The 23,576-nt window shown below is 40.8% G+C and overlaps 1 protein-coding gene and 1 pseudogene across 31 annotated transcripts in view; both read right to left on the minus strand.

Moving 5' to 3' along the window:
• The window catches only part of PARD3 (par-3 family cell polarity regulator), a 712,145-nt gene that overhangs the window by 557,809 nt on the left and 130,760 nt on the right, over nucleotides 1-23,576 (minus strand). For all 31 annotated transcript variants that reach the window (XM_063638016.1, XM_063638015.1, XM_055275119.2 and 28 more), the window contains exon 2: nucleotides 23,354-23,455. In XM_063638016.1, the coding sequence (XP_063494086.1) occupies nucleotides 23,354-23,455 (102 nt within the window). The remainder of the gene's footprint in view (nucleotides 1-23,353; nucleotides 23,456-23,576) is intronic.
• Nucleotides 2,498-6,063, minus strand: LOC129480385 (small ribosomal subunit protein eS12-like; annotated as a pseudogene).

Below are 23,576 nucleotides of genomic sequence, written 5' to 3' on the forward strand. Positions count from 1 at the left end.
TGATTGAACTGTATTCAGCAGTCTTTTTTGTTGTTAATATCTCTAGGATGATAAATTCCATCCTCTCTCTCACCTATATGTACTTCATTTCTCTTGAACATCTAGGGCTTCAGTGATCTAAACTATTCTAGTCTTAAATCCAACCTTATCTCAGCATAGTTTAGACTTGGCTTCCGTTTCTGGAAAAAAAAAAAATCATCATGGAGAACCAGGAAGCACCGGAAGAATTAATGCTCAACATACTGCATGATATTTCCTTAAAAATAACTAAGGAGAACCTGCTTCAATCCAAATCAGGAATCCCTCTATCTAGGGAGAGCATGCTTTTGGGAGAAAGCTTATTTGCCACAGATTAAACTAAAGATAGCAAAAACTAAAGGAGTTTTTTGTTTTTCATTTTAAACTAATACCTTGAGTACTGTGATATGCACATTTTTACCTAGTTACATAAAGCTAAACTTAATTATTTCAAAAATTATAAGCTATCCTTGAAAATATGAATTGTATTTAAGTTTTGGAACCTCTCATTATTTGTTGTTGGTAAAGGAAGCCAGAACACACAATTTGCACAACACAAGAGTAACAAGAAATCAAGTTCCAGAATATTTTCATATTTACACAGGAAAGCAATGTCACAAACTTATCAAGAACACAATACTCCTTTAGGGCTGGGGTGACATTAGTAGCCAACACCACCTTTTCTGCTATGATTAGGAAACTAGTAATGAAGACAATCAACACAATACAAGTATCCACACATATATATTCTGTTTTCTATTTAGGAATCAAAGTTATTGTCTCTACTACAAACAAGAGACAGAGAAGAAAAGAGATCAAGACAGAGAGAGAGAAAGAGAGACAGGAAATTGAGACCAGTCTGGGCAACATGGTGAAACCCTATCTCTACTAAAATACAAAAATTAGCCAGGCATAGTGATGCATGCCTGTGATCCCAGCTATGTGAGAGGCTGAAGACTCACTTGAACCCAGGAGGGAGAGGCTGCAGTGAGCCAAGATCATGCCACTGCACTCCAGCGTGGAAGACAGAGCAAGACTCTGCATCCAAAAAAAAAACAGGAGGAGAGCTCTAATTCCCAACTTGTTACATATTCTTAGCAAGTAGTTTTCTAACACAGCACTTAGCCAGAACATAGGTATATTTTAATATTTTTTGATGAACAGTTTTGTACTCAAAATTATCCTGGCTATATCTGCATTTCCTCATTAACAAGAAGTAGCACTGTCTATTGTACAAAGAATGACTATAAAAAGCACCTCTCCACAAGACATCCCCACCAGCTCCTTGACAGTTTAACACTGCCACAGCAACACCTGAAAGTTACCACTTTTCTAGAAATAGCAGAATAACCTGCCCCTTAATTTGCATTAATTAAAAGTGGGTATAAACATGACTGTAGAACTGCCCCTGAGCTGCCACCCTGCACTAACTGCCCAGCGGGTAGTCCCGCTCTGTGGAAGCAATCACAGAGCTGTAACACTACAGCCTCAATAAAGCTGTTTTCTTCTACCACCTGCACACGCTTGTTTTTTTTTTTTTTTTTTTTGGAGGCAAAGTTTCGCTCTGTTGCCCAGGCTGGAGTGCAGTGGCACAATCTCGGCTGACTGCAACCTCCATCTCCCGGGTTCAAACGATTCTCCTGCCTCAGCCTCCCAAGTAGCTGGGATTACAGACGCCTGCCACCATGCCCAGCTGATTTTCGTATTTTTAGTAGAGACAGGGTTTCACCATGTTGGCCAGGCTGGTCTCGAACTCCTGACCTAAGGTGATCCACCTGTCTCGGCCTCCCAAAGTGCTGGGATTACAGGCGTGAGCCACCATGCCCAGCCCTCACTCTTGAATTCTTTCCTGAGCAAAGCCAAGAACCTTCCCGGTCTAAGCCCAATTTTGGGGCTTACCTGTCCTGCATCAATTTAACTATAATTCTACTGCAAGCCAATTTGAGTAGAACACAGAAAACTATAAAACAACACATCTTACTATGTTGTCTTCACACATGTATATGCACGTAATAGATATTATAAATCTCTAGATTGCTTAAATATAAAATCCACCCAATTTGCTTTGCTTCTTACCTTTTCTATCAAGGGGATTCACAATTACCTCAAGGCCTTACAAGATCAAGGCAGCGTTATTTTGAGTTGTGTCTTCTATTAATACTTCCTTGAAAAGAAAGTCTTTTTAACAGGTAAGCTATAATTTATATTTCTAATTTACAGCTTTTAAAGCTTTTTTGTTGAATTTTTAAAAATCATCTAACTTTCTGAGTTAGCATCATTGTTTTTCCACTGTTAAGCAACTTTGTCAGATTGTATCATTCTGATGGACTTCTACATTTTGGCTGTTATTTTCTACATAATCAAAACCTAGAAGTCAGTATACAGATTCAGATATATAGATAATAATAACCTAGGTGTCAAAGAAGATGATTGAAGTCCATGAACCCAGTCATACAGACATCTGGATGCATGAATTTCAACCATTTACTTCAAAAACCATGTTCTACTTTTGCTGAGGCAGAAATTTCAATCATCTATGCTATAAACTGAACCTCTCACCCAGTGAGCTCAGAAAACTCCCCAATATATGATACTTCAGCTTCTCTTTTTTATTCCATTTAATACCCCAACTTTTTTTTTTGAGGAATGTGAACCAAAGTTTTATTTGTTCATTTCTTGCATTTAAAGTGCTCTTCAATGACATCCTTGGCCTGAGATTCCTTATAACTTCCATAGTCCTTAACTACTACACAACTTCAACCAACCTTTCTACAGGGTTTTCCCTCTGTCAGTATTACAGAGGCCCACCCATTCCCTAGTTTCTTGTTTTCATCAACCTTAATTAGGCTAATCTGGTGTTCAGCACATGGGCCTCCACCAACTTAACACACACACACGCTCATCACAGTTGGATACCGGCACACAAAGATGGGCTTGGTACTTGTCTAAGGCTCTGGCGGCTCCGCGAATCTCACGTGCTGGGCCAGCATGGACGAGAGTGGTCTTCAGCACTGCTTGTAAAGCAGTGTTAACAACTATCACACCGCCAGCAGCAATGCCCTCCTCAGCCACCAAGGCAGGCCACAGGTAATAAGTGAAGCCCCATCTTGAACGCACCCAAGCCTCCACCTCTATAACTCAACAGCAGCAGGGAAAAAGCATGGTCTCAATTCTCTTGACAAATCTCAGAGGTATTATACTCTTATTCCAACTACATCTCCCTCCCCAAAGAAACGCACACAAAACAATTTTAAAACTTATGTTTTCTATGGAAACCTTACCTCAAAGTGATGCACAAAACTGAAATTATACGGCTGCTTAAATGTCACATCCTGGCTCCTAGCAGGGAAACAAAATGCTCTGAAGAGGGGATGGTTCCTGCTTGAGGGGGAAAAAGTCTGTCTTTCTTATTAGTGCTCCTTCTCACAATAAACAAATGATCTAGGAATTTTGTACAAGAAGTCTACATGATTCTTCATCTACCTGCAATGTCCCCATCCACACACATCCTCCAAAAGGCCACATCTCATCTTTAAGATGAAAAGTAATTCCATTTTACCTGCCAGCTTAGAACTTAATAATTTAAAGGCATGTTTACAAGGGCAGAACATCATCATTATCATCACTACCACTGGAACGACATGCAATTAGAAGTCGTTTAGGGAAGGAAGTTAGAAATGCTCGGCAGAATTTAATTAGACAAATTAGGTTTTGGCAGAGATCTCTAGGTCAACACCCTACTTCTATAAACAATGTCATGGGATTCTTAATGACAATACAAGGCACTCATTCTTAAATTCTCAATTGGCAAATACCAACACTTAGGCCACCACCCTCAGGTTCAACGAGTTTTAAACTCTATGATTTTTCAAAAGGGAAGAGAAAAGATTCTGCCAACTGAATCAGCAACAATACTTTTAGGCAGTCTCTGAATTTCCTCATTCGTTTCTGGTATTACTTTCTGCATAGTCTACACGGAAGGTTTAATGTCTTAAAAACAGGTTTTATTCTGTGTCTTTACTCAAATTACATTAATTTGAAAAAAATATTACATTGAAGAAAATCAGGTTTGCTGAAAATTCTTTACCAACAAACATCCAATATGGTGGCAGTTTCTGCTGGAGGAAGTATGTTACATATAAAATAGAGATTTGGAATGTCTTGGACTTGATTTATTTTCAGTATTTCAATGTTGTCCAATAAGGAAAATATAAGAAAGATGATTAAACTGGCCAGGCACAGTGGCTCACACCTATAATCCCAGAACTTTGGGAGGCTGAGGCAGGAGGACTGCTTGAGGTCACGAGTTTGCAACCAGCCTGGGCAACATAGTGAGACCTCCATATCTACAAAAAAAATAAAATTAACAGGGTGTGGTGGCACATGCCTGTGGTCTCAGCTACTTGAGAGGCTGAGGTGGGAGAACTGCTTCAGCCCAGGAGATTGAGACTACTGAGAGCTGTGATCATGCCATTGCACTCCAGCCTGGGCAACAGATCTAGACTCTGTCTCAAAAAAAAAAAAAAAGAAAGAAACTAAAACTACAAGATTTAGCAGACATATGAGGACCAAAATAAGTGTAGAATTGATGACATATTAATTTTAAGTGTCTATTCTATAAACCATTAAGAGATATTCCCAAAACACACATCATTCATGAACTGGCCAGAATCAATATCACACATTTTAGCTGAATTTGTACTAAGAGGGAAAACAGTTCTGAAGCACCTACCTGTAATGCTGCAAGGCACCATTCTTCCCCGGGCAGGGGGACACAGATATCATGACTAACTCTCAATGGTTTCACAGCTCGAAAATCACTGTTCTAATGAAAGACCACTGGAGGGCACACATAACCCATGGCACTCATCCAAAAGTAAAAATAAAAAAGCACATTTTGTGTGCAGGGTAATCTTTACTTTTTATCTGTTATTGTTGTTTGGTAATTACAAACTAGCTCCAAAAATATCGACATTAAGAAAAGGAATCTTTATAACACTGTTAAAAGATCCACTATATATTGATTGTATAGCCTAAACTTACACAGTCATATATCCAGTAGCTTCAAAGAATTCTTTAAAAAAAATTTTTAATTTACTTATTTATTTTTATTTTATTTTATTTTTTTTTTTTTTTTGAGACAGGGTCTCACTCTGTCACCAAGGCTGGAATGCAGTGGTGCAACCTCAGCTCACTGCAGCCTCAACCTCCCCAGGCTCAGGCAATTCTCCCACCTCAGCCTCCAGAGTAGCTGGGCCTATAGGTGTGCAACACCATGCCTGGCTATTTTTGTATTTTTTGTAGAGATGGGGTTTCACCATGTTGCCCAGGCTGGTCTCAAACTTCTAGGTTCAAGTGATCCACCTCCTTCGGCCATTCAAAGTGCTGGGATTACAAGCACATACCACCACGCCTGGCCCAAAGTATTCTTCAGAAAAAATATTTTTAATTCCCAATAATGTACAGAACTGTGAAATTACAGAAACACTAATTTGCTTTTATTCTATTATTTTGTTATACATAAAAATCAATTAATCCTTTTTAGTGAGATGTTTGGGTAACATCAGGGTCTCCGTTAAAAACATGTTTTAGTAAAAGATTCCATATGAGTAGTAAGGATCTGCTAACATCACAACTTGTTAGTATTGCAGCATATAGTAACTTAAACCCTTGCAATAAGTGAATAAACATAAACACTAATAAATAATAAGCATTCACAAATCTGATAGCACAGAAAATATCAGTATGATTTTGAAAACAGAAAAATGTTCAAAAATTAATCAGGAAACTTTTTCAAAATAATATTAAGGAATAAACACAAAGAGTAAGCATGACTTTCAATTCCCGCCCCACACCAAAAAAATAAAAATTAAAGGGGTGTTTTAAGGAAGTTTCTGTACCAACCTGCCTTTTGCTGACTTCTGAAGTGGCTCTCTTGAGGTTCAGTGACCTTGAAAATCTTAGCGCCTTCACCGAATCCTTCCGAGAGGTCCCAGAAAAAGAGTAATACCTCTTTGCAGGTTTCCCCTTCGCTCTGTCTGCCATCTCAATCCATTAGGAAGACGAAATCCTCAATAGCATAAACTTCAAGACTAACTACAGAATAAAATGATCCCCAAATAAACAGTCCAGCCAAAACCTAAATAAACAACCTGTTTTGCTCAGTCCTCAAGGAAAGGGCAAAACCTCAAGTAAAGGGTAAAAAATGGAAAGCAGGTGGAAAGTAGGGGAACACATTCCACCACCTAAGTAACCCCTCAATGGACAGCACAGACGGCATCCGGCAGTGTGGACTCCAGGTTCACCAGGGAAACCAGCTACGCCTCAACTGCACCAAATTAAAACTGCACTAGTCAAACAGGCCGGAGGTAGTTTGTCAAGAGTAAAACAGGGTGTAGCAAAACACCCTGGAGTCAGCAGAGTGTGAGAGCACACATCAGGTTCAAAGAAGTCTCTCAACGCATTCCTTGCCAAAATAGACAGAGGGCTACAGGATAGGATCAAATCACCACTCCTACTTCAAACCAGGAGCCCTCGGAGTGTGACTATTTTGTTAAGCTCTTTGAACACTCTCTTCTTCCAGTGAATGAAAAATGGAGTGATCAGATGCTCAAATACACACATTTTACTCACAGAAATACAAAATAAAATAGTCACAAGCATTACGAATTAGGAGTCTGGAACGCCACCCCCCATGTCACAGAAAGAGGAGGGAGGGTGTTTTTATATCCTTTCAAAAGACAACAGGAACATCTTTCCTTCATTTTATCTCAGGTCTCACTGAACTGAAGTTGAGCACGGGAACATGTCATGAAAATAAGACAAGCCGTCTGTGCAGGAACAGGGATGGAACTGGAGGCCATTATCCTATGTGAAATCACCAAATCAGACACCGCATGTTTCACTTACAAGTGGAAGCCAAACAGTAGGTACATAGGGACACACAGAGCAGAATAACAGACACTGGAGACTCCAAGAGGTGGGAGAGTGTGAGGCGTGAAGACAGAAAATTACCTTCTGTGTACAATGTTCACTATTCAGGTGATGGATGCACTAAAAGCCCAGACTCCACCACTACCCAATATGAGCATGTAAGAAACCTGCACTTGTACTTTCTAAATATATAAAAATTAAAAAAAAAATTTGAAGAAAAAATAAAACATGAGAAAATGAAGAAATAGGTCTCTAGAGAAAGTACTGAATACTATGAATATCTGCAATACAATTATACTTATAATACTATTAACACTAGAGCCCCACAAAACCCAATGTTTTAGGACACCTACAAGCCTAACCCAAGGATTGAAAGATACAGTACATTCAGGCCAGTGTGACAGCTCATGCCTGTAATCCCAGCACTTTGGGAGGCCGAGGCGGGCTGATCACTTGAGGTAAGGAGTTCCAGACCAGCCTGGAAAACATAGTGAAATCCCATCTCTACTAAAAAATGAAAAAATTAGCCAGGTGTGGTGGTGGGAGCCTGTAATCCTAGCTACTCTGGAGGATGAGGCAGGAGATCACTTGAATCCAGGAGGTGGAGGTTGCAGTGAACCAATATCACGCCACTGCACTCCAGCCTGAGCGACGGAGTAAGACACTGTCTCAAAAAAAAAAAAAATAAATGAGGGGAGGGGAAGGGGAATGGGAAGGGGGAGGGGGAAAGATAAGAAAGAAAACGTCCAAGGTAACAAGAGGCATGGAATTACTTTTAAAAACACATACCAATCATTAAAGAAGCTACATAACCAAACAGCCTATGCCAGAAATATACAGCTGGTGAATAATATAAACACAGAAAATTTAAGGACAGCTGTATTTAACAGTGTTATACAATGCAATATTACTCAAAGTGTGGTCCCAGTCTGCATGAAGTACAGAAATAGAGTAAGCTTTTGAGAACATAGCAACTTGACGGAGTAATTTTATATCTGTTAACTCTAATAATAGCTAAAATAAAGGCCCATAAAACACAAGCCACTTTATCCTAGTAATTTATTTGCATTGTATTTTAAAAGTATTGTTCTGCCACAGGTTGGAGGAAAAAATAAAGTAAATCTAGTCCTTCACAGCGACAGTTTGAGAAGTAATTAGTTGTGTTAACTAAAGGTAGAAAGAATATTCAAGACTGCCTTTTTGGGGAGGGAGGGAAAGTTAGAACTAGCCCATCTGGAGGCTGACCTGAACACACCTCCTAATTTATCCAGCCTGAATATTCCCACCTACATATGGGACTTTTCTTGCTAAAAGTACGTGGAATGCAGCTACACTAAGAAAAAAAGGATACAAAACTTTATATACCTTATAGAACATGGAACACCACTGTTGTAGCTGCAAATATTTTGCTAACATTTTCCTTTATTATATATAATATATATCAAATATATAGCATTATATATGTTATATATAATATACATGTATATAATTAGTTTTTTATATTTTATATATATATATATATATATATATATATATATATATATTTTTTTTTTTTTTTTTTTAAATTAAGACAAGGTCTCACTATGTTGCCCAGGCTGCCCTCGAACTCCTGGGCTCAAGCAGACCGCCCACTTCGGCCTCCCAAAGTGCTGAGATTATAGGCGTGAGCTACCAGCACCCCGCCAACATTTTATCTCCCCATTTTACAACAGATCCCTAAGGACAAGTGTTCTCTATTTACTTCAATCTATCAAGTCCTGCCTAGAATGGAACAGATGCTCAATAAATATGTGAGGGCTAGATGAAAGAAAAGGATGCTGTTACAGAAATGCAACTGCAGTGTCATCTCAACCTCAAGTTCCCAGCAGCCAAGAGATCCCTGTTGACACTACCCAGAAGTGCTGATAACAAAATGCCTGATAGTGGACGGTCATCATTCAACTGTGCCCTTGAAAAGGAGTATCTCTTGACAATCTTTTGTAAGAAATTAAGTCAAGCAGTATACTACACATTCAGATGCAAGGAACTTCAGAATTCTGAAAGACAGAGTGCAGATTCTCTAATTCTCTTATTCCAAGGAATCTCTGATTTTATACTGTGTGCCTTTATTTTATATTAAATAAGCACTTTCCTGAATGGCAGTCAAATGCCATCAAACATCAAATGGTTATAGCTGTCGAATTTCTTGCAGCTTTCTGAATCTGATTTAAGAACATATCTTAGAAACCATATGACAATTTATCTCATGTCTGAAGAGTCACTTCCCTTTGTGGTATTTCAAATTCAGCTGGTTATTTTTTTCTCAAAATTTAAATTTTATGTTACTCTCACCCAGATGTTTAGACACAGGAGAATTTGCGGAGTTCCCCTCCCACATTAGAGACTCTATTTCTTAATTTAAATTTATTGGTATTTTCCTTGACTGAGCACGGTGGCTCACAATTTGTAATCCCAACACTTTGGGAGGCTGAGGGGGGTGGATCACTTGAGGTCAGCAGTCCAAGACCGGTCTGGCCAACATGGTGAAACCCCGTCTCTACTAAACTACAAAAAAATTAGCCGGGCATGGTGGTGCACACCTGTAATCCCAGCTACTCAGGAAGCTGGGGCAGAAGAACTGCTTGAACCCGGGAGGTGGAGTTTGCCTTAATAATGTATTGAGAATCCTCAAATTCTAACATACAGAAAATGAACAACGTATGTCTTACAACAACTATCTCTGGGCGCCAAGTATATACCATGGTCTCTATAAATTCATAGAAATAAAAAAATAAGTGAAACTGATTACCTACGGAAACTCATTTCATAACACAAATATCGAGGATAGCCTGGTTTGTTTGCTCGCTTGCTTGTTTTTAAATCCTCAGGCCAGGTGCAGTGACTCACACCTATAATCTAAGCACTTTTGGGAGGCTGAGGCAGGAGGATCATTTGAGCCCGGGTGTTGGAGGCTGCACTGAGCTAGGATCATGTCACTGCACTCCAGCCTGGGTGACAGACCAAGACCCATCTCAAATAAACAAACAAACAAAAAGCCAGGCATGGTGATGCACATCTGCAGTCCAAGCTACTCAGGCGGCTGAGGTGGGAGCCCAGGAGATAGAGGTTGCTGAGATTGCATCACTGCACTCCAGCCTCGGTGACAGAGCGAGGGCCTGTCTCAAAGAAAAACAAAACAAAACCATAGAAGCGGTTACTAAAAGAATGAAGAGCCTAATTTGACAATGGTGGTGGTGGTGGTGACGGTGGCCGACAACGGCAACCATAATCAACATTTCTTGGGACCTTATTTTTGCCGAGCACAAAACCTTAATGTGAATTCTAAGGCTTAATCTTAAACTTAACCTCATAATGAAATCATGTCCTTTGCAGCCACATAGATGGAACTGGAAGCCAACACCCTAAGTGAAATAACTGACACAGAAAGGTGAACACCGTGTATTCTCATTCATAAGTGGAAGCTAAACAATGGGCACACATGGTCATAAACATGGAAACAATGGACACTGGCGACTCCAAAAGTGGGAGGCGGGGAGGGAAGCAAGGTTTGCAAACCTATTTACCGGGTACTACATTCACAGTTTAGGTGATGAGTTCACCGAGGCTCAAAGCCCATCATCACCCAATATACCTATGTAATATAACTACACATGTATGTCCTGAATCTGCAATTTAAAACAAACAAAAAACTCGTAAGATAGGTACTATGATTATACCCCATTTACAGATGGGAAAAATGAGGTAAGATAAGTCAAGTAAAGACAGCGTGAAGCCGGGATTCAAATGCAGGCAGTGTGGCTCCACAACCCACCATATGAGATGCCCGGCACTTCCAAAGCAACAGAAAAGCACAGCACGGCACACTAAGTTATCAAGCCCCAGCCTGGGACTGGTGTAACTGAAAGAGTGAGAGCCTCTGTCCCCTGACTCACTGGGTGGCCCCAGATAAGCAAGGTCCAGAGGGCTTTCGCTAGAAGGACTGAGGCCCAGCCCAATCCTGTGCAGGCTGACCCCAAAGCTCCTACTGCTGGTGAGGACCCTCACTTCTCATGCAGGAGGCCTGGCCCCCTCCCGACTCCCTTTCACTAACACCTCACTGCTCTACCTGTACCATATCTGGGCCCTGTGCTCCCATGAATTGATGAACTATAGCCAAACCAGTACCCACAAAACACTTAAATGTTGGGAAGTCATCCTTCTGAATTAGTTAGCCATTTAGTGCTCTGCTTGGCAGCAAATTTAAATATTTGCTTCTTTACACTCTAAAATAAGCTCACTTAGGAGGAAATGAATAAAGTCATCTAGTTAATGAAGTCAATTTATACAAGTTATTTCATTTCCAGGTTATCAAAATCTTTAAATCATTCATTTCCTATGCCAATTCATACTAAAGTTCAAAAAAAGATGTTTCTATTCTAAGCTATATTTATAACTAAAGCTAATGCTTCTTTCCTACTGGAATTAAGCAGAAGCAGAATATGGAGTGGACAGTGAAAACGAAAACAAAACAGTGAACCACACACACTGACCTCAGAGATGACCAGTACTGACACTTCTTGGTCTACCCCTCAAACTTTTTCCAATGTATATAATTATTTGCACTAAAGTTAGATTATATTTGGTACATTGTTTTAAACTGATTTTTAACAAATTTATATTGGATTCACACACTCATCTATGGTTAGTTCCAAATATCCAGCTGCCTAACTAACAGCTCCAAGACACTCAAACTCACATAAGACAACACTGAACCTAATCTCCCATCCCCAGTCTGGCAACCTTGCAGCAGTCCCTACCTTGGTGAATGCCCCACCATCTCCACCCAGCCCAATCGCCATCAATTTCAACCTCCTTCCACAAAACCGGCAGCAGCCACACACTGCCTGCATTCGAATCCCAGTTCCAGAAAACCTGCTGACTGGCCTCTGCCTTCCATGCTGCCTCCTCATTCATTCTTCACACAGCCACCAGGGGGATATTTCTCAAATGTAAACCTGATCACTTAACACCTGCTGGTCTTTCACTTACACATCTATAAGACTTTGCCTTGATCATATATACACACACACACACACACACACACACACACACACACACACACACAGTATAGTAGCACTAAGCCCAATGCCTGGTACATAATAGGTGCTCAGTAAACTGAATTACCTAAAAATATTAGTCTGATTTTCTTGCAAAGGAAATTATTCCATATGCCATCTTTTAAGTTATTCACGCACTCTGGTTTGAAAAACTTATTAACCTTTGAGAGGGAGAGGGAGGCCACTTAGCTTTGATTCAATATTGAAACTAGGTTTTAATTTATTCCATTTAATCTTAATCTCAAGTATTCATCAAAAGACAGTAGGGTATGTATTGATGAATAAGTAAATTATTCCTTTTGATTAAGACAATAGAAAACACATTTCATAAGTTTTTCATTATACTGTTTTCTGTAAGTAGGATTTATGATAAGGTATGCCTTTAGAAAACACTGCTTCTTTAAAATGTGTATTTCCCCAAGATGGAAAGATTAAGATGCCTGCATTAAAAGCATGTTCTCCTGGGCTACATCCACTTCACCTGAAGGAAGGCAAGGAATTCAACAACTCACCTACCTGATCAGCAAAAAACAGTACACTGGTCACCATGTAACACCCTAGGCAGACATCATAATTCATGTTAACTTACGGAAATTAAGCCACAATGTGCACAAAGGAAAAAACTCAGAGTAAACCGGTGGCTGAAACATTCTAAGGGAGTTAACAACTTAATGCACGTGATTTCCACAATCATTTTTATAATTACTATTATTATTATTTTTTTGAGACGGAGTCTCACTTTGTCGCCCAGGCTGGAGCGCAGTGGGGCAATCTCAGCTCACTGCAACCTCCGCCTCCTGGCCCTACACGATTCTCATGCCTCAGCCTCTCAAGTAACTGGGACGACAGGCGTGCATGACCAAACCTGGCTAATTTTTGTATTTTTAGTAGAGGCAGGGTTTCACCATGTTAGCCAGGCTGGTCTTGACCTCCTGACCTCAAATGATCCACCTGCCTCAGCCTCCCAAAGTGCTGGGATTACAGAGGTGAGCCACCATGCCCGGCCTTTCTGCAATCATTTTAAAATTCGAGGTAGTAATCATATGATGCCACATCCTAACAGAAATTAAACACATTTCTGAGATCCCCACCCTGCAACCCATCCCATTTTTGCATGTAAAACACTGAACTCAAATTAATTTCACATGTTTAGTAATAATTAAAATACTACTTACTTGAAATAAGAACACCTTAGTTATTTCAGGTATCACTGCTTTTCACTAACACATAATTTACTTGAATTCCTTAAGTGTGAACTACAATTGGTACAAATGTAGTATCTGAAGCCCTCCCTCATTTAATATGTCTTGTTTTTACAGCTTGTAGCTCTGTGAAATGTTAAATTAGAATCTGGATAATAACTTACAACCTCGGTCCTTGTGCGTTTATTTTCCTATGGCTCTTTTCTGTCTTTTCACTACATACTCAAGTTGCTTTTAATATTTTGTATATTTTAATGTTAAAGGAAACTGGCCATAGTTGAAAATTCTATCTACCAAAGGCATTTCCTTAGGAAACTTCAGTATGTATTAATAAGAACTCCTTTTAAAAAAAAAACAAAATAGGGCCAGGCATGGTAACTCACGCCTATAATCCCAGCACTTTGGGAGGCCAAGGCGGGTGAATGAACTGAGATCAGGAGTTCGAGATCAGCCTGGTCAACATGGTGAAACCCCATCTCTACTAAAAACACACACACACAAAAATAGCCAGGCGTGGTGGTGGGCACTTGTAATTCCAGCTACTTGGGGGGCTGAGGCAGGAGAATTACCTGAACCTGGGGGAAGGAGGTTGCAGTGAACTGTGATCGCACCATTGCACTCCAGCCTGGGCAACAAGAGCAAAACTCCATCTCAAAAAAAAAAAAAAAAAAAAGCCAGGCCAGACATGGTGGCTCACACCTGTAACCCTAGCACTTTGGGAGGCTGAGGGTGGATCACTTGAGGTCAGGAGTTCGAGACCAGCTTGGCCAACATGGTGAAACCTCGTCTCTACTAAAAATACAAAAATTAGCTGGGCGTGGTGACGGGCACCTGTAATCCCAGTTACTTGGGAGGCTGAGGCAGAAGAATCGCTTGAACCCAAGAGGCAGAGGTTTCAGTGAGCCGAGACAGTGCCACTGCACTCCAGTCTAGGCGACAGAGCAAGACTCTGTCTCAAAAAATAAAAATAAAAAAAAATAAAATAATAAATTAGAGAATAAAAAATTATGAACTTTTTACATTAAAGCATGTTCCTTACCTGAAAATTCTGCAATACTTGTATTTCAAAAGCAAAAATTATTATAGCACATTTCAAAAATACCAATATAAAATGCCTAAAGGGGCAGTAATTTTATTACCATAAGAGGTACCAAAACAACATCAGTATGTAAGTTAGAGACTATACCCAGGGCAAGGGGGCTGGGGAAGGATGGAAATGTGCCCCTCTGCTAGCTTTTCCTCAGCACGTGGAATTGTTGCCTGCCTGTGATCCCCAATAAGTTTTTTAAAGTTTCTTCTTCTTCCCAACATTTTTCTAACAGAGGAACTGGCCAAATCATCCCCTGGAAAATCCCAAATTCTCTGATAAACATCAACAGGCTTAGCAGCCAGCAATCTCCGCCACAATCCTTCCCCATGCCTGGCTTCGGCATAAACGTGCAAACTCTTCAAACTGAGTTTACACAGCCACTCCATCCAAGACTTCCTCCACAAAGGTTAAGAAAGAGATAGTGCAAGGTATCTCACAGGGTCACCACCAAAACAGAACATACATGACATCATTCCTGCTCAAAGCAAAATTACATCCAAGAACGACAAAGGAAGTGCTTGATATTACATCTCTGAATCACTTTCAGCACCAAAGACAGTAAAAGATGACAACATGGGGAAGATCAGCAGACTTTCTCCCTGCTGATCACCCATAGAAAAGTGTACTTCCCTGCCACCTACCGACTCCACATGCCTGGTCAGTTACACCTGAAATCCCTTTTTTTTTTTTTTTGAGACAGGGTCTCACTCTGCTGCCCAGGCTTGAGTAGAGCAGCGTGATCATGGCTCACTGCAGCCTCAACCTCACAGGCTCAATGTGATCCTCCCACCTCAGCCTTTGAGTAGCTGGGACTACCGGCCCACACCACTACACTCAGCTAATTTTAGTATTTTTTGTAGAAACAGTCTCGTTAGGTTGCCCAGGCTGGTCTCAAACTTCTGGGCTCAAGTTCTCCACCCGCTTTGGCTTCCCAAAGTGCTGGGATTACAGGCCTGAGCCATGGCGCCTGGCTCTGAAATCTGTGTTTATGCCCCTTACGATCAGTCTCAGGTGACTGGCCTGCGCAGGAACTGAATCCCAAGTATTTTTATTCTGTGATAAATTTGGAAAAATTACCCACATTTCTAAATTTGCTGTACTACCCACAGGGAACAAACGGGAGTGGCCTAGACCCACTGTTGAGAACGAAGGGAAGGTCCTGAAGTAATAAATGGCAAAGACCAAACCAGACAGAGATTCACACAAAATACAGCTTGTCCATCAGGAAAGCTCACGTACACAAACACATGACAGCTGCTCTAGACGGCGGTGAAGATAACATTAAACTGTTTCAGTTTTTCATAATTTGGCAAAATGTCAATTGAGAAAACTGAGACTGCGATGCTAAGAGTAAACACGACATCACTGTTCCCTTACTGGAAAGCAGAGACACAGAGAAAGGACAAACAAAACAAAGTAGGTTTTTACACTCAAGGAGATCTAGAGTATTCTACACCTTAGAAAATCAAACCGACTCCAAGGGGCCAGGGCAATCTGTAATAGTACCATTTGAACAAATTTGGGTAAATCCTGGAAATGAGAACTGTATAGGCACTAACAGAAAGCTTCCTCAGTGCTGTGCCCTGAACGCTAATAATTAAAGGATAATGAGGAAAATCAGGGGTAATTAAGTACTTAACTTTAATTTTCTTTTGCTATCATTTAAAATATTGCCTCTTCCCCTCCATAAAAAATAAGTTTTTAATAACGTTACAAATTCACAACGACCAAGTATAAAATTTGCATGTTCAAGAGCATCTTCCCTACTACAGAGGCAGAGCCATTAAAGCTGTGGTTTCATAACGTAGTGAGCCTAAATAGCAGCAGGAGGGGGACTGTAAAATGCAGATGCCCAGGCCCCTTCAAGAGATCCTACTTCCCAGGCTAGGTATCTACATTCTCAACATGCATCCAGGGGATATTCACAAAACAGGACCTTTTTTTTAGATACGTTATTATTTAAGAGAGGTATAATGCTTATTCTTTTTTCCTTAAACCAAAAAGCAAAACAAGTGTGAAAATCCTTACTCAGAGTAGCTGCCAAAAATAGTTGAAAACACTCCAGGATGATTAAATCAGGATCGAATGTCAGAGCCACGGAAAAGAGCCATGCAACCGACTGCATCACACAATCCCTCAGTCTGAATAATGCATCCAGCCATGCCTGTGAATCTGGGTGAATTATGAAAAACTGGGTGTTGTGAGTCTAAGCTACTAATCATATTTCTTACAGTTTCAACTTACAATGGGCACTTTAATCTAGGAATGTCACTCAACAGTATTTAAATCAATTATGCATATATTTTAAAGTATTTCTGAACAAATAAAAAATGGCTTTAAAAGCTACTTCAGTCTACGGTATAAGATGCTCTAGCATTTTTCTATTTGGAAACTGATTTCAATCAACATGATATAAAATTGTCTAAAGTGTTATTTCACCTATTAATGTTTAAAATATTTTTTTCAGGTTAAAGGACATTCTAATTTGTATAGGAAATATGATAAAAGATTCTAGAAAATATATTTTTTATCATCAAATTTGCAGAAGGATACAAAATCTAAAATGTCGTTTATTAAGAATTGTGTAATTTTAATATGCCGCTATTTAAAAAGATCAAGCATAGTTTGCCTTTACTTGGTTTTGTGTATAATCTAACCAAGATTATACACAACTCACACACTAACTCATGCCTGTAGTCCCAGCACTTTGGGAGGCGGTTAAGGTGGATGATGTTGTTTTGGATCTTTACTGAATAATGTGTTATTCAGCAACTGAAAGTCATGCACTCTTGTTTTGACACAATTAACAGTGGGCGATCTCAGCTCACTGCAACCTCCATCCCCTGGGTTCATGCAATTCTCCTGCCTCAGCCTCCCAAGTAGGTGGGATTACAGGCACATGCCACCACACCCAGCTAATTTTTGTATTTTTAGTAGAGACGGGGTTTCGCCATGCTGGCCAGGCTCATCCTGATTTCCTGACCTCAAGTGATCTGCCCGCCTCAGCCTCCCAAAGTGCTGAGATTACAGGTGTGAGCCAGCATGCCCGGATGGCCTCACTGATTTTTACAACAGCCCAATGACTGCAGAATACATTATTTTCAAGTACTCATAAAACGTCCAGCAAAAAAGGCCATATGCTAGACCAAAAAATATGTCTCCATACATTTCAAAAGACTTTGCAAAAATCATTGTGCTGAACATCTACATCATGATGTTCTACTGGCTCCAAACATAAACTCTGAGGGCATCTAATGTCGGCTGGAGTGCAGGGGGACAAATGGAAACAGTAATTGGTACTGCATAACCCTTCAGGCCTTACTACATTGTGCTGAACATAAATGAGTCCATTGAGTTCAGCATTCTCAGAAGCACTGAGATGGTACAGCCCCATAAATCCTACTTGTGCAACAACCAAACTTCCACAACAGGTTATTCCAAGCCATGCGCCAGGGTCAGGCACATCCCAGAAAACATGTTATAAGCCATGCCTCACTTGCTCTATGGAAAGGCACAAAGTCAAGGTGTAAAGCAGGATGGCACCACCCCCGAGGGAAAGCTTGAGTCTGTAAAAGTAAAAAGGAAACGTGGTGGAGAAACAGGCATGCTCATCCCAGCTGCTCAGAGTACAGAGAGTGCCAAAGGGAAAAGTGTACAGGTGAGCACAGCAGCTGTCTCCATAGTCATCTCAGTGTCCACAGCAAGTACAACGAGACTGTACATGAATCCATACATCAAAACACAGCCGGGCGCAGTGGCTCATGCCTATAGTCCCAGCACTTTGGGAGGCGGAGGCAGGAGGAGCACTTGAGCCCACGAGTTTGAGACAAGTCTTGGCAACACAGTGAGACCCCGTCTCTACAAAAATGTTTACATAAATTAGCCAGGCATTGTGCAGTATGCCTATAGTCCCAACTACTCAAGAGGCTGAGGTGGCACCCAAATAGGAAGAGAGGAAGTCAAACTCTCCCCTGTTTGCAGATGATATGGTTCTATACCTAGAAAACTCCACAGTCTCTGCCCAAAAGCTCCTTGATCTGATAAACAACTTCAGCAAAGTTTCAGGATGCAAAACCAATGTATAAAAATCAGTAGCATTCCTACACACCAACAACATCCAAACTAAGAGCCAAATCGGAAACACAATCCCATTCCCAATAGCCACAACAAGAATAACATGCCTAGGAATACAGCTAATCAAAGAAATGAAAGATCTCCACAATAAGAATTTAAAAACACTGCTCCAAGAAACCAGATATGATATAAACAAATGGAAAAATGTTCCATGCTCTTGGATTGAAACAGCAAATATTGTTAAAATGGCCACACTGTCCAAAGCAATTTACAGATTCAATGCTACCCCTATCAAACTACCAATGACATTCTTCACAGAATTAGAAAAAAAAATAATTCACATGGAACTGAAAAAGAGCCTGAATAGCCAAGGCAATACTAAGCAAAAAGAACAAAGCTGGAGGCATCACATTACCCAACTATAAACTATAGTACAAGGCTACAGTAACCAAAACAGCATGGTACTGGTACAAAAACAGACATACAGACCCATGGAACAGAAGAGAGAGCCCAGAAATAATGCCACACACCTACAATCATCTGATCTTTGACAAAGCTGACAAAAACAAGCAACGGGGAAAGGACATCCCATTCAATAAATGGTGCTGGGATAACTGGCTAGCCATATGCTGAATATTGACACTGGACCCCTTCCTTACACCACACATAAAAATCAATTCAAAGGGCTAGGCTTGGTGGCTCACACCTGTAATCCCAGTACTTTGGGAGGCCGAGGCGGGTGGATTGCCTGAGGTCAGGAGTTCAAGACCAGCATGGCCAACATGGTGAAATCCCATCTCTACTAAAAATACAAAAATTAGCCAGGCATGGTGACATGCACCTGTAATCCTAGCTACTCGGGAGGCTGAGGCAGGAAAATCACATGAACCTAGGAGGCAGAGGTTGCAGTGAGCTGAGATCGCGCCATTGCACTCCAGCCTGGGTGATAAGAGCGAGACTTCATTTCAAAAAAAAAAAAAAAAAAACAATTCAAGATGGATTAAAGAATTAAATATAAAATCTAAAACTATAAAAACCCTGGAAGATAACCTAGGAAATATCATTCTGACCATAGGTCCTGGACAAGACTTCATGATGAAGACAGCAAAAACTATCGCAACAAAAACAAAAATTGACAAATGGGACCTAATTAAACTAAAAACTTTCTGCACAGCAAAAGAAACTATCAACAGAGTAAACAGACAACCTACAGAATGGGAGAAAATATTTGCAAATTATGCATCCAACAAAGGTTGAATATCCAGCATCTATAAAGAACTTAAGCAAACTAACAAGCATAAAACAACCCCATTAAAAAGTGGGCAAAGAGGCCAGGCGTGGTGGCTTACGCCTGTAATCCTAGCACTTTGGGAGGCCAAGGCGGGTGGATCACCTGAGGTCAGGAGTTTGAGACCAGCCTGGCCAACATGGCAAAACCCCGTATCTATTAAAAATACAAAAATTAGCCGGGCATGATGGCAGGCACCTGTAATCCCAGCTACTAGGGAGGCTGAGGCCAGAGAATCGCTTAAACCCAGGGGACAGAGGTTGCAGCAAGCTGAGATCGTGCCACTTCACTCCGGCTTGGACGAAAGAGCGAGACTCCATCTCAAAAAAAAGTGGACAAAGAACAAGAACAGACGCTTTTCAAAAGAATACATACACATGGCCAATAAGCTTATGAAAAAATGTTCAACATTACTATCATTAGAGAAATGCAAATCAAAATCACAATGAGACACCACCTCACACCAGTCAGGGTGGCTATTATTAAGTAAAACAATACATCCAAGTGGTGTGAGAAATTCGAAGAAAAAAATTAAAAGTCAAAAAATAACAGATGCTGGCAAGCGTGTGGAGTAAAGGGAATGTTTATACACTGCTGGTGGGAATGTAAATTAGTTTGGCCATTGCGGAAAGCAGTGTGGCAATTTCTCAATGAAGTTAAAACAGAGTTATCATTCAACCCAGCAATCCCATTACTGTGTATATATCCAAAGAAATATAAACTGTTCTGCCATAAAGACACATGCACACATATGTTCATCACAACACTATTCACAATAGCAAAGATGTGGAATCAACCTAAATACCTTTCAGTGGTAGAGTGGATAAAGAAAATGTGGTACAAACATACCATGGAACACTAGGCAGCCATAAAAAAGAACAAGGTCATGTTTTTTGCAACAACATGAATGGAGCTAGAGGCTATTATTCCTAAGTGAACTAACATGGGAAAAGAAAACCAAATAATGCATGATCTCACGTGGACATAAAGAGGAAAACAACAGACAGCAGAGCCTACTTGAAGAGGGAGAGGATCAAAAAATTAGCCTACTGGGTACTATGTTTATCACCTGGGGTGACAAAATAATCTGTATGCCAAACCCCTATGACACTCAATTTACCTATATAACAAACCTGCACATGTACCCCTGAGTCTAGAATAAAACTTTTTTAAAAATAAGAGGCTGAGGCAGGAGGATCACTTGAACCTGGGAGGTTGAGGCTGCAGTGAGCTGTAATTACACCACTGCACTCCAGCCTGGTTGACAGCCTGGATCTCTAAATAAGTAAATTAAATTAAAACAAAAGACTACACAGCCATGTTGGCATAGCTATGGTTCACGGACACAGAAATATATATATGCTAACCTCAAAACAAAAAACTACTATTCAAATCTCTTTATTAAAAAGAAAAAGACTGTGTTTCTATCTATCTGAAGAAAGGGAAGAGTCAGGATGAAAATCTCAAACAACAGTGATGAGCTCTCAGCAACAGCAGGATGGCAGCTGATTAGTTCCTTTGTATGTTTCTGCATTTTCCAATTTTTCCTCACAAGGAGTTGTGCTATTTTTACATAGGAAGTAACAGCAAGAGAGAGGGACCGAGAAAGAGAGGGAGGAGAGAAGAAAAAAAAAAAAGAAACAAAAAAAAGAAGGAAGAAGAACGGAGAAGAGGAAGACATTGAAAGACTGATACGTTAATTCATCCCTTTCTAATATTCTGGTGGAAAAAGAGCACCTGTTTAAATTCTTCATAAATCTCTGGAGAAATGGCACCAAGAAAAATAGCATCAGAACATAAGTCGGCAGAAAACTGCCTTTTTTTTTTTTTTGAGACGGAGTCTCGCTCTGTTGCCCAGGCTGGAGTGCAGTGGCATGATTTCGGCTCACTGCAAGCTCCGCCTCCCAGGTTCACGCCATTCTCCTGCCTCAGCCTCCCGAGTAGCTGGGACTACAGGAGCCCGCCACCACATCTGGCTAATTTTTTGTATTTTTAGTAGAGATGGGGGTTTCGCGTGTTAGCCAGGATCTGCATTTTTTTGATACAATGTATTCCTGGCCCACAGGAGCCACATGGGACAAATTCCACCACGACAGGTGCAACAGTGAATCTAATCTTCCAAATTTATACAATATTTGGTATTTGATATTTTTTGTCTTACTTGAAATTTCAAGAAAACGTTTAAGATATGCACCAACTCTCAGCCAGGCATGATGCTGTCAGGAATATAGGTGTGAACAAGACACAACAGCTGTGTGCATCCAGCTCACAGCTGAGGGAAAGAAGAGCAGGCCGGCAGGGAGAGGGCCAGGAACCAGAGGGAGCCCCAGTAGGAAGGAGAGTGAGTATCTGGGTGATCTTACCATCTTCTGACCTCACGATGTAACCTAGCTGGTTAAATATCCTGTGCTACCGCAGGGAGGTTTTAGGAGTCAGTCAACCAGGCCGCTGCCTACATACAACCATGCTGATGTAACTATGTATGTGGCTATGAGCCCTTCTGCAATTCCTTATAAGCCAAATACAAAAGGAGTGGCCAGGGCTGGGTGCGGTGGCTCATGTCCGTAATCCCAGCACTTTGGGAGGCCGAAGCAGGCGGATTATGAGGTCAGGAGTTCGAGACCAGCCTGACCAACATGGTGAAACCATGTCTCTACTAAAAATACAAAAATTAGCCAGGCATGGTGGCGCGCGCCTATAATCCAACTAGTCAAAAGGCTGAGGCAGGAGAATCGCTTGAACCCAGGAGGCAGAGGTTGCAGTGAGCCGAGATCACGCCACTGCATTCCAGTCTGGGCAACAGAGCAAGACTCCATCTCAAAAAAAAAAAAAAGAATTTGCTGACTTCTACATCCAGAGCCAAACATCCTGTCACACATTCTCAAAACGCTGAATGTTCCTCCTCCCCCTCCTCTTCCTCCTCCTCATTCCTCTCAAGAGTACAGAAAAAAAGTGGGGCAGTGGGAGGGAACACTGAAGAGCAGTAGGTGGATATGTCCAGGAGCCAAACTCACAGATCACAGTAAAGACTGGGGAAGCACACACAGAGCATCAGAGCACTGATGGAGAAAAGGCTGAGCTTCCCGAGACCCAGGCCCTGCATGGGAGAGGCTGCCCGGGACACAATTGGCCCATCGCACAGCAAGGCCAGGCTTCCTGAGGGCCAGGCCCTGCACAGGGTAGGCTGCCTGGGACACACTCGCCCATTGCACAGGAACACAGTGCACCACCCAGGCCACTGTTGGGATGGATCTTCTCTGGGCCAACGCTGGGACCAGAATGCAGAACGGCTGTATGTTGTATATACAGAGATGATAAGGACAGGCCCAAGTTGTGAAGAAAGATGTTATATTTGGTTAAATTAAGACGGAATATGGCATATAAATCTTTTTTGTGATATTTCCATTGTAAAAGTGTAGTTTTAAAACCCCAAAACCTAGTGTTAAGTCCCAGGTATCAAGAAAATCATTATACCTTGGTATTCAGGACAGTGAAGATTCATGATACTTAGAGAAAATATACTAGAGTAGGTGGCCCAAACATAATTTAAAGTATGTGTCTAAAACAGAAAGGAAAAGAATCGCACCCGCTCCCTAGTCCTCAAAAAAAAAAAAAATGCATTCAGAACAGGTTCCCCAGGACTTGAACTCACTCTGTCTTTATCGTCTGCTACATCACAAAGAATGTCATCAAGGTCTAGTATTCCTCCATCTCCATGTTCCAAGCGATGTACCTGTATCCAGTAGTTTGGATCCTATACGAAAGAACAGAAACACTGAATATATCAAGTTAGCATCACCAAAAGGGAATTAGACATTTTAAACTGTGATAACTTCCTGCCCATAAAAAGGAATCAACCCCATATCAACAATACT

The sequence above is a fragment of the Symphalangus syndactylus genome, chromosome 4 (genome assembly GCF_028878055.3).
Source record: "Symphalangus syndactylus isolate Jambi chromosome 4, NHGRI_mSymSyn1-v2.1_pri, whole genome shotgun sequence".
Lineage (NCBI taxonomy): Eukaryota > Metazoa > Chordata > Mammalia > Primates > Hylobatidae > Symphalangus > Symphalangus syndactylus.